At 45.2% G+C, this 12,514-nt stretch overlaps 1 protein-coding gene across 7 annotated transcripts in view; it reads right to left on the bottom strand.

Annotated features, from left to right (window-relative positions):
- SEMA6B (semaphorin 6B) overlaps positions 1-12,514 on the bottom strand; it is a 214,499-nt gene that overhangs the window by 16,991 nt on the left and 184,994 nt on the right. For all 7 annotated transcript variants that reach the window (XM_039326970.1, XM_039326969.1, XM_039326972.1 and 4 more), the window contains 2 exons: positions 6,256-6,450; positions 5,199-5,339 (listed from right to left, as the gene is read on the bottom strand). In XM_039326970.1, coding sequence (XP_039182904.1) covers positions 5,199-5,339; positions 6,256-6,450 — 336 coding nt within the window. The remainder of the gene's footprint in view (positions 1-5,198; positions 5,340-6,255; positions 6,451-12,514) is intronic.

The raw sequence follows: 12,514 nt of genomic DNA, 5'->3' as shown, positions 1-12,514 counted from the left end.
TCCCGCCTTTTTATTTTCTTTATTTTATTATTATTTCATTTTATACCTTATTTTATACCTTATCTTATTTATTTTATTTTTTATTTTTATTTTATTTTCTTTCTTTTCTTTTCTTTATTTTATGATTATTTCATTTTATACCTTATCTTATTTTATTATTTTATTTATTTCATTTTATTATTTCGTTTCACTTCATACCTTATCTTGTTTTATATTTTATTGTAATTTGATTTGTATCCTGCCTTTTTTTATTTTATTTATTTTATGATTATTTCATTTTATACCTTATCTTATCTTCGCTTTTCTCCACATTGAAACTCATTTTGTTGCACAGGACCCATTGTTCAAGTTTGTCAAGATCATTTTGGATCCTAAGTTGGTCTTCTGGGCTGTTCGCTATTCCTGCTTGTTTAGTGTCATCTGCAAATTTGATGAGTTCCCCTTCTATTCCCTCACTGAACAGACTTTGAACGAACAATTAACTGTTGTTAAGTCGAGGTCTCCCAGCTGGCTTTCAGGCCTAAGGCAGGACTAGAACTCACAGTCTCCTAGTCAAGCTATTTTCCAAAGCGCCTGAAGGCAGGACAAGAAGCAACGGATGGAAACTAAATCAAGGAGAGAAGCAACCTGGAACTAAGGAGAAACTTCCTGACGGTTAGAACAATTAACCAGTGGAACAACCTGCCTCCAGAAATTGTGGGTGCTCCAATACTGGAGGTTTTTAAGAAGAGACTGGAAAGCCATTTGTCCGAAATGGTATAGGGTTGCCTGCCTGAGCAGGGGGCTGGTCTAGATGACCTCCAAGGTCCCTTCCAACTTTATAATAATAATAATAGGAGAAGATAACAAAATACAAAGACCTACAAATAGAAATAGAAAGACTGTGGCAAAAGCAAGCAAGGGTAGTACCAATAGTCATAGGCTCCTTGGGTGCAATCCCAAAACAACTGGAGCACCACTTGAACACCATTGGCATTGACAAATTCGCTATTAGTCAATTGCAAAAGGCAGCCTTATTAGGAACTGCTTCCATCCTGCGACGATATCTGTAATACCATCAAACATCCACATCTGCCTATCCAGGTCCTGGGTAAGGACTCGATAGGTAGACAAAATGCCAAATCCAGTCTGAACATCTGGCTGACTGTGCGATGATCCATAATAATAATAATAATAATAATTATTATTATTATTAAAATCCGATTCTGCAAACATCCTGTGCTTGGAGACGCAGCCTGGAATCCGTGTCTTGCCGTTTGGGATGAAATTTTTAGGGTTATATTCTTCACCTTTGTAGAAAAAGAAAAAAAATCTCTTTGCAAGGGGTTTAAACGGATTTTATGGTTTTGAGAGGGTATAAGAATGGCCTGTCCCAAAAAAGCATTCTTGCTTTTTGTCCCCAATTTCCAAATGCAACGTCGAACATTTGAAGCAAAGAATCCGAGGGACTCCGATCAAATTCTGCTTCACCTGCTCTGAAAAAAAAAGCAAAAACACCTCTCTGGGATTTTGACCTTCCGCTCTGCAGTGAGCCTGCACATTTGCATTTATGTTTATTTCGGATTTTTTTAAGAGCCTGCCTTCGGCTGTATCCTTGATTTTATTGCCAGCCCTTGTCCAGGGATCAAGCATTTCAGCTGAGAACCCGGTGCATAACAAGATTTTCATCGCTGGCAATTAAGTGCAGAAACCTTGCCAGGGCGGGAGAAGGGAGGAAAAAGGCCACCGTGGTGGGTGATGAATGAAGCAAAGGTGCCTTTGCGGTCGCCACAGCCGGCAGCGTTCTCCGATAATTGGTCAAAAACATCCGAGACAGATGCACGAGGCCGCGGACCGCATGCCTGAAATATGGCAATGATTGAACATGGTTGAAGAATATGGGCTGGCAAACGGGAGGGAGGGGGGGTTTAGGCTGAGCCACAAAGCTTTCTACTTGCAACATTTTTTTTAATGGGTGGAGGGCTGTAGTACCGGTGGTCTCTCGACTTACGACGTTGTAAGTGGTGAGGGTCATAAAGCGGCTTGTCACGTGAGCGACAGGGTTTTACGAGCGTTTTGGGGGAGAGCGATTCGCTCGTTATGTGACCCCATTGTTCGCTAGGGGGTGGCTTTGACAAGAAGCAGAAGTAAATGCTGTTTTACGTCGACAAACATGTCATAAATTAGGGTCACATGATCAGAGGACACTGCAAGGGGATGGAAATGCAACGGTGGGATAGTATAGTGTTCAGAGAGGGAGGGATGGAGGGAGGGGGAAGAAAGGAAGGAAGGAAGGGAAGGAGGAGGAAGAAGAAGAGAAATGGAAGGAGGGAGGGAAAATGAAGGAAGGAGGGAAGGAAGGATAAGGAAGCAGGGAGAGGAAAGGATAGATGAAGGAGGGAGGGAGGGAGAGGAAGGAAAAAGAAAGAGAAGGAAAAGGAAGGAAGGAGAAAGAAAGGGAAGGGAAGGAAGAAGGAAAGAAGGGTTGGGAGGGCGAAAGCATTTGTCCGAAATGGTATAGGGTTTCCTGCCTGAACAGGGGGTTGGACTAGATAACCTCCAAGCTCCCTTCCAACATTATTATTATTATTGTTATTCTTATTATTATTATAGGGGGAGGGAACAAAGGAAAAAGAAAGAGAAGGGAAAGAAAGGAAGGGAGGAAGGAAGGAAGGAGAGAAGGGAAAGAAAGGAAAGAGAGAAGAAGGAACTAATAGACCAAAACGTACAGAATTGGCGTCATTTATATTAATAGCTGCAAGGGTTTTTACATGCCTTTTATTGGAAAAGTCCTTTGACACCTTCTCTGGAGGAAAGGCTTATTAAACGTGGAAGTTTATCTCAATGTCCAGAATCACCTTGTATTTAAAAAATAAATAAATAAATTTGACCTGGAATTTTTAATTGGGGAAACCATTCTCGGGCTACAATTTTATACACGCAATTGGGCCGCAATCGAAAAATTCGGGCTTCAAAGCCCTTCTTTTAATTTGATGTATAATTTATAGTACAGTATCGAGCTAATGCATTATTTATTGCCTACAGTTTCCTTTTAATGAGCCGAAAAGTGCTAAGCCAGCATTTTATTTCATTTTATTTTCTGCTCAAAACGGAACAGCTTTATGGATGTTGCTAAGGAAATGGACATAAGATATCTCATAACGCGGGGAACGTCTAATGGCGTAACGTAATATATTCATTTTAGGAGAGCTCAGATTTGTGCTTTATCTGCCTGTGTTACCTTTCTCTGTAGACCACTGTTTCTGCACTGTTTGGCAGTTTGAAGATGGGCAGACTTAAGGCAGGACTAGAACTCACCCTCTCCCGGTGACTGGCCCAAAATTACCCAGCTGGCTTTTATACCTAAGGTGGGACTAGAACTCACAGTCTCCTAGTGATTGGCCCAAAGTCACCCAGCCAGCTTTTATATGTAAGACGGGACTAGAACTCACAGTCTCCTAGTGATTGGCCCAAAGTCACCCAGCCGACTTTCAAAACTAAGGTGGGACTAGAATTTACAGTCTCCTAGTGATTGGCCCAAAGTCACCCAGCCGACTTTCATAACTAAGATGGGACTAGAATTCACAGTCTCCTAGTGATTGGCCTAAAGTCACCCAGCCGACTTTCATAACTAAGATGGGACTAGAATTCACAGTCTCCTAGTGATTGGCCTAAAGTCACTATGCCGGCTTTCATGCTGAGGGCAGGTCTAGAACTCCCCATCTCCAGTAATTGGCCTAAAGTCATCCAGTTGGCTTTCATGCCTAAAGCAGGAACTCACCATCTCCTAGTGTCGGGTGCGAAATTACCCAGCTGGCTTTCCTGCCTAAGGTGGGGCTAGAACTCACTGTCTCCTGATGATTGGCCCAAAGTCACCTAGCCAGATTTCATACCTAAGATGGGACTAGAACTCACAGTCTTCTAGTGATTCGCTCAGCCAGCTTTCATACCTAAGGTGGGATTAGAACTCACCGTCTCCTAGTGATTGGCCCAAAGTCATCCAGCCGACTTTTATAACTAAGGTGGGACTAGAATTCACAGTCTCCTAGAGATTGGCCGAAAGTCACTATGCCGGCTTTCATACTGAGGGCAGGTCTAGAACTCACCATCTCCAGTGATCGGCCTAAAGTCACCCAGTTGGCTTTCATGCCTAAAGCAGGACTAGAACTCACCATTTCCCAGTCACTGGCCTAAGGCACCTAACCAGCTTTCACGCGTTAAGGCGGAACTAGAACTCACCATCTCCTGGTTTCCAGGTCATTGCTTTAACCACTAGGACGGGTAGGCAACCTTGGCCCTTTTATGACTGGTGGACTTCAACTCCCAGAATTCCTGAGCCAGCATGGCTCAGCATGGGAACCTCTCCCTTTCCCCTCAGCATGGCTGGCTCAGGAATTCTGGGAGTTGAAGTCCACGAGTCATAAAAGAGCCAAGGTTGTGTACCCCTGGCCTAGGTCTGTCTGTCTGTCTGTCTGTCTGCCTGCCTGCCTACCTACTTATCTATATCTATGGCAGGGGTAGGCAACCTTGGCCCTTTTATAATCGTGGACTTCAACTCCCAGAATTCCTGAGCCAGCATGGCTCAGCTTGGAAACCTCTCCCTGTCCCCTCAGCATGGCTGGCTCAGGAATTCTGGGAGTTGAAGTCCACCAGTCATAAAAGAGCCAGGTTTGAAGACCCCTGCTCTTAATCTTCGTCCTAGGATAGGGGTAGGCAACTTTGGCTCTTTTATGATTCGTGGACTTCAACTCCCAGAATTCCTGAGCCAGCTTCGCTCTGTCTATCTATCTATCTATCTGTCTGTCTGTCTGTATCTATCTATCTATCTATCTATCTATCTATCTATCTATCTATCTATCTATCTATCTATCTATCAATCATCTAGGCCAGGGGTAAGCAACCTTGGCTCTTTTATGACTCGTGGACTTCAACTCCCAGAATCCCTCAGCCAGCATGGCTCAGCTTGGAAACCTCTCCCTTTCCCCTCAGCATGGCTGGCTCAGGAATTCTGGGAGTGGAAGTCCACCAGTCATAAAAGAGCCAAGGTTGCCTATCCCTGCGGGCCTAGGCCAAACCAGCTCTCAACTTGCTGGAGATATCCCACTGACTGGCGTGACTCGATTTCCGCTGTGTTGTATCTGTTTTGGGGGGAATCCCTGCCCTCCCACGGGCCGAACGGCCCCCAGCCCCAGCTCAGCAGCAGGAAAAGTGGGACTCACTTCATACAGGTGGAGTGCTGGTGGCACCTGGCCACTGGGGCCCGTACGACGCAGGGCGGGAAGGCCAGCAGCAGTGACCCCGTGGCCTTGTCCAGCTCCATGCTCAGCAGTTTCCTTTCGCCAGTCCCGTCCTTGCCGCACCTCGGAAAAGAGGAAGAGGATGATGGGTTGAAAGACTCAGCCATAGGTTTAATCTGGATTTACCGTGTTTATCCATCCGTCAAGTCCTTCCGGAAGACTCAGGGGGCTATTATTGTTATTTATTCAATGTGTATATGCCATCCGATGCGTAACAACTCGGAGAGCGGTGGCAGCAAGTTTTGAAATAAAAATGCGAAAGAAAGAAAGAAAAAGAAAGGCAGAAATGAAAAAATGTCTTTGTGAGCCTCCCTGAGTTGAGTTAGAAGGTGGGAAGCTCTATAGATCTGAATAAAATAATAAAATAAAATAATTCACAGAATTCCCCAGCCAGCATGAGCGGACTTCAACTCCCAGAATTCTCTACGCAGCGCAGGTGGACTTCAACTCCCAGAATTCCCCAGCTAACATGGGTGCAGTCCTAACTCCCAGAATTCCCCAGCCAGCATGAGTGGACTTCAACTCCCAGAATTCCCCAGCTAGCATGGGTGCAGTCCTAACTCCCAGAATTCCCCAGCCAGCAAGAGTGGACCAACTCCCAGAATTCCCCACCAGCATGGGTGCAGTCCTAACTCCCAGAATTCCCCAGCCAGCATGGGTGCAGTCCCAACTCCCAGAATTCCCCAGCCAACATGCGTGGACTTCAACTCCCAGAATTCCCCAGCCAACATGCGTGGACTTCAACTCCCAGAATTCCCCAGCCAGCATGGGTGCAGTCCTAACTCCCAGAATTCCCTAGCCAGCATGAATAGACTTCAACTCCCAGAATTCCCCAGCCAGCACAGGTAGACTTCAACTCCCAGAATTCTCTACCCAGCTAGGGTGAAGCCTTGTTGCTTCCGCCCTGAACTCTGAAAAACCAAGGGGCGTGCATGCCTTTGTGTGTGACAAACAAGTGTGTTTGTCGGTTTCGGCTCACTTGTCGCTGGGGTACGTCTCAAATTCCTCCAGCAGCAAGCTGTGGCCCCTGGCTCGGGCGTCGGAAGAGCCGGCACTGAGGTTGGCGCGGATGAGGAATTTTAGGACGGTTCCCGAATCGGAGCCCAGGAAGACAACGGTGTAGTTCCTGCCCGGTCCGGCTGTGTTGTCCGCCACAATCTTCCGGAGTTGGTACCTGCCGGAAAAGGATGGAGCACGGAATTAACACACTGGGCCAGGTGAGTTAAAGCAGTGGTTCTCAACCTTTTTAATGCCGCGACCCCCCCCAACCGGTCGTAAGTCGAGGACTACTCAACCGATCGTAAGTCAAGGACTACTCAACGGGTGCAGCACCGTTTGCAGAATGGGACTTTTGGCGGGCTCAGCAGGGCAGAGACAGCCTGGACAATTCCTATTGGCTTTTGAAAGCCAATAGAATTAGACTGTATTCAAGACAGTCTATGCTATTGGCTTTCAAAAGCCAATAGAATAAAAGGGAGTAGCACAGCTAAGGAAAAGGGGGGAAAAAATGGCGGACTGTGTTGTTTGGCGACCCCCATGAAATGGTCGTTCGACCCCAAATGGAGTCCCGACCCACAGGTTGAGAACCACTGAGTTAAAGACTTTTTTGGTCCCACCTGGATTATTGTTATAATTACAGGCAGTCCTCAACTTATGACGATTCGTTTCAGTTGCGATGGCACTGAAAAAAGGTGACACTTACGACCGCCGCAGCATCCCTGTGGGCAGCTGATCAGAATTCAGACATTTGGCAACCGACTCGTATTTACGATGGTCGCAGTGTCCCGGGGTCGTGTGATTCCCTTTTTACGACCTTTGGACAAGCATCGTCAAGGGGGAAGCCGGATTCACTTAACAACCACGTGACTCACTTCACAACTGCGGCGATTCGCTTAGCAAGGGTGGTGAGAAAGGTCGTAAAATGGGGCAAAACTCGCTTAACAACCGTCTCGCTTAGTGACAGAAATTTTGTTGTGGTTCAAAATCAAGGACAATCTGTAGTCTAGCTCTAGCTTTATTATGGGAATGGATCACAACCTACAACCGTAAATATGGGGCTCCATGACGGTCGCAACTTGAGGGCTACCTATATTCTACATCAATTGTTTCAGCGGTTTCCCTACACTCAGCCTTCCCACTCCGAGACCGCTTGGCGGGGCGGGGGGCAACGCTCCAGACAGGACAGTCCAATAAAACAGGATTAAATCAGTGTTTGCGTTCTTTCCAAAGATCTCAGACAGGGTTTCCTGCCTGAGCAGGGGGTTGGACTAGATGACCTCCAAGGTCCCTTCCAACTTTACTATTACTACTACTACTAATACTACTAATACTACTAATACTACTATTATTATGGATCATCGCACAGTCAGCCAGATGTTCAGACTGGATTTGGCATTTTGTCTACCTATCGAGTCCTTACCCAGGATCTGGGATAGGCAGATGTGGATGTTTGGTGGTATTACAGATATCGTCGCAGGATGGAAGCAGTTCCTAATAAGGCTGTCTTTTGCAATTGACTAATAGCGAATTTGTCAATGCCAATGGTGTTCAAGTGGTGCTCCAGTTGTTTTGGGATTGCACCCAAGGAGCCTATGACTATTGGTACTACCCTTGCTTGCTTTTGCCACAGTCTTTCTATTTCTATTTGTGGGTCTTTGTATTTTGTTATCTTCTCCAGTTCTTTCTCGTCTATTCTGTTGTCTCCAGGCTCTGCCATGTCCACTATTTTTTGTCTTTCTTATTGACAATTGTTAAATCCGGGGTGTTATGTTGCATGTGCTACATCATCATCATCATCATTATTATTATTATTACAGCTGTTAGGTTGAAGAATCAAAGGATCAAATTACAGAAAAATCGCTGGATCGGTATGGCGGATATCGGGAAAAAAAATCCAAAATATGAATTAGTAAAAAAAAATTGACAGTGTCATTACAGCTGTTATGATTCCCAATTCACTGTGGCTGATTTGCATATGAAGGCAGAGGAAACAAGGGTGGGCGGGGCCCGGTGCAGGAGGGGAGGAATTGATGATGAAGATGCACTGAAATTAGTATATCAGGAAGGCTTACTAACTACTGGAGAGACCAAACTGGCCCACAAGAAAGACCAAATAAAGAATAGAATAGAGGCATGGGAAGACAAAGCACTACATGGCCAATACATTAAAAAAATAGCTGGGAAAGCAGATAATAACAAGACCTGGCAATGGCTAAGAGCAGGAAAATTGAAGAAAGAGACCGAGGGACTAATTCTGGCTGCACAAGACCAAGCCTTAAGGACAAATGCATATAAAGTCAAAATTGAGAAGACAGCAACAGACAGTAAGTGCCGTCTATGCAAAGAAGCTGAAGAAACAGTGGACCACCTGGTAAGCTGTTGCAAGAAGATTGCACAGACTGACTACAAGCAGCGGCATGACAAAGTAGCAACAATGGTGCATTGGAAGATCTGAAAAAAAATATCATTTGCCTGTAAGCAAAAACTGGTGGGATCATAAAATAGAGAAAGTCATAGAAAATGATAAAATTAAACTGCTCTGGGACTTCAGAATTCAAACAGACAAGCACCTGCAACATAACACCCCAGACTTAACAATTGTCGATAAGAAAGACAAAAAAGTCTGGATAGTGGACGTGGCAGTGCCTGGAGATAGCAGAATAGAAGAGAAAGAACTGGAGAAGATAACAAAATACAAAGACCTACAAATAGAAATAGAAAGACTGGGGCAAAGGCAAGCAAGGGTAGTACCAATAGTCATAGGCTCCTTGGGTGCAATCCCGAAACAACTGGAGCACCACTTGAACACCATTGGCATTGACAAATTCGCTATTAGTCAATTGCAAAAGGCGGCTTTACTAGGAACTGCTTCCATCCTGCGACGATACCTGTAATACCATCAAACATCCACATCTGCCTATCCCAGATCCTGGGTAAGGACTCGATAGGTAGACAAAACGCCAAATCCAGTCTGAACATCTGTCTGACTGTGCGATGATGATAATAATAATAATAATAATAATAATAATAATAATAATAATAATAATAATAATAATAAGTTGGAAGGGACCTTAGAGGTCATCTAGTCCAACCCCCTGCTCAGGCAGGAAACCCTACACCATTTCAGACAAATGGCTGTCCAGTCTCTTCTTAAAAACTTCCAGTGTTGGAGCATTCACAGCTTCTGGAGGCAGGTTGTTAATAATAATAATAATAAAGTTAGAAGGGACCTTGGAGGTCATCTAGTCCAAACCCTTGCTCAGGCAGGAAACCCTATACCGTTTCAGACAAATGGCTGTCCAGTCTCTTCTTAAAAACTTCCAGTGTTGGAGCATTCACACACGCATCCGGACAACACACACACACACACACACACACAAACAGAAATTGTCCTCCGCGCAGTACTAAAAACAGCCAAGCCACATGCGCGAAACAACTCAACACCCCCCCCCACGCTCCCCCTGCAAATGGCATCTCCTGGTGTGCAATTTTTGCAAGAGGACAGAAATAATGCTTGATTAATTTCACATAAAACAGCAATTAGGACAGATTTAATTAGATCCAGACGGTCTTGGCTGAGACGCTTAGGAAATTAAGAGAAGCGAACGCTTCCCTCCGCTCTCCTCCACCTGCCTGGGGGGAGAAAACAATAATGAAGGTAAATTGTGACAAGGCCGGCCGTAGTGTAACGACAAAGAGTCCTCAACTTACGACCGTTCGTTTAGTGACCAAAATTACGACGGAACTGAAAAAAGGTTTTTCACACTAATGGCCCTTGCAGCCTCCCTGCGATGAGGGGAGCCAAATTAAGATGCTTGGCAACCGGTTCGTATTTACGACGGTCGCATTGTCCCGGGGGGGGGTTCACGTGACCCCCTTTCGCGGCCTTCTGACAAGCAAAGTTGATGGGGGAAGCCAGATTCGCTTAACGACCATGTGACTCACTTAATAACGGCAGGGATTCACTTAACAACGGTCGCAAGGAAGGTGGTAAAATGAGCTTATCGACCGTCGCGCTTAGCCGTGCGTAGACATTTGGGGTGCAATGGTGGTCGTAAGTGCGAGGACTGCTTTTAATGGCTTCAGTGAGGAGGAGATTGCCAGATGCTGCTGCATGCAACAGATAGGAGGAGGGGTGAGGAAAGATCATTGTGATAATTGGGTATGTCTCTAGTTTAATGAAGAGAAGGACGAGGGGTGACATGATAGCATATAGAGATATTTGAGGGGCTGCCCCAAAGAAGGGGGGGGGTCCACCTATTCTCCAAAGCAGCTGAAGGCAGGACAAGAAGCAACGGATGGAAACTCATCAAGGATAGAAGCAACCTAGAACTAAGGAGAAACTTCCTGACATTGAGAACAATTAACCAGTGGAACAACCTGTCTCCAGAAGCTGTGAATGCTCCAACGCTGGAGATTTTTAAGAAAAGGCTAGACAATCACCTGTCTGAAATGGTATAGGTTCTCCTGCTTGAGCGGGGGGCTGAACTAGAAGACCTTCAAGGTCCCTTCCAGCTCTATTCTATTCTGTTCTGTTCTATTCCATTCCATTCCATTCTTATTATTCTATTCCATATTTTCTATTCTATTCTATTCTATTCTATTCTATTCTATTCTATTCTATTCTATTCTATTCTATTCTATTCTATTCCATTATTATTCTATTCCATATTTTCTATTCTATTCTATTCCATTCCATATTCTATTCTATTCTAATTATTCTATTCCATATTTTCTATTCTATTCTATTCTATTCTATTCTATTCTATTCTATTCTATTCTATTCTATATTTTCTATTCTATTCTATTCTATTCTATTCTATTCTATTCTATTCTATTCTATTCTATTCTATTCTATTCCTCCAAGGTCCCTTCCAACTTTGTTATTCTGTTCTGTTCTATTCCATAAAGCAAGATTAACTTGGTTAATCGGGAGGCTTATTTTGGAAACATCAAAGGCTCGTTTCAGGAAAGGCCTCTCGGTTGCTGTACAAGCGAATCCTGCTTCAAATGCTTCCTTTGCCTGAGGCCTCCGGCTTCTCTCTCGCTTGCAAATCGAAGCAGATGTCACGGCTTAATTGGCTGAAAATTACACCGTTAAGCACCCCGAAGGGAGAGAGAGAGAGAGCTCCCTCCGAAAAAGCAGATGGGGGGGGCTGCTCTTTATTTATTTACATTTCGCAGATTATTTCCAGGGCGTCCTCGACTTACGACCGTCACGGAGCCCAAAATTTCCGTCGCTAAGCGAGACAGTTCTTCAGCGATCTTTTCTTCATTTCGGCCCCTTTCTTTGCCTCGGTTGTTAAGTGAAATCACTGCAGTTAAGTTAATGAGACAGTTTTTTTTTTAAAGTGAACCCGGCTTCCCGATTGACTTTGCTTTCTGGAAGGTCGCAAAAGGGGATCGCGGGACACTGCGACCGTCATAAATGCGAGTTGGTGGCCGAGTGTCTGAATTTGGATCGGGTGACCACGGGGACACTGCGACCGACCGTCGTAAGTGTGAAAAAACGGTCCTAACTCACTTTTTCCAGTGCCGTTGTAACTTTGAACGGTCACTAAATGAGTGGTTGTAAGTCGGGAACTCCCTGTATTTATGAATTTAGAGGCTGACTAGACAGCTTACAGCGAGAAAAGCAAAATGGATTGCAGGCCCTCCGGTCCTGTTGGATCAACAACAACCAGCAAGAACAGCAGCAAAAAGGCAACAAACATTCACCAGCGGCGCAAAGAGAAACGGAGACAGAGAGTCCTCGACTTACGACCGGTTGCTTAGCAACTGTTCGAAGTTTCCACCCGCCTGGAAAAGGGGATTTATGCCCCGGAGCTGAAGTCCCAATGGCTGCCCTTCCCTGTGGTCAATTGACCGAATTTCAGGTAATAGCCGTTCGACAAATCTGGTGGTCAGGTGACTGCGTTTTACGACGGTTTTTAGATTTGTGGCCAAACGGAACCAGCTTAGCGACCGGAGGAAGGAGGAGGGAGGAGAAGAGGAGAAGGAGGGAGAAGGAAGAGAGGAAGGAGGGGAGGAGGAGGAGGAGAGATCGAGGAGAAGAAAGAAGGAGGAGGAGGAGGAAGAAGAAGAGGAGGAGGGAGAAGGAGGAGGAAGAGGAAGCAGAAGAAGGAGGAGAAGAGAAGAAGAGGAAGAAGAGAGAGAAGGAGTAGAAGATGAGGAGGAGGAAGGAGAAGCAGCAGCAGCAGAAGGAGGAGGAAAGAGGAGGAGGAGGAAGGAGAATGTGA

The sequence above is a fragment of the Crotalus tigris genome, unplaced genomic scaffold, assembly GCF_016545835.1.
Source record: "Crotalus tigris isolate CLP2741 ecotype Arizona unplaced genomic scaffold, ASM1654583v1 scf7180000024348.693503, whole genome shotgun sequence".
In the NCBI taxonomy this organism is placed as follows: domain Eukaryota; kingdom Metazoa; phylum Chordata; class Lepidosauria; order Squamata; family Viperidae; genus Crotalus; species Crotalus tigris.
Note: the sequence above shows the minus strand (reverse complement) of the source record. Positions and strands in the feature narration are given on the sequence as shown.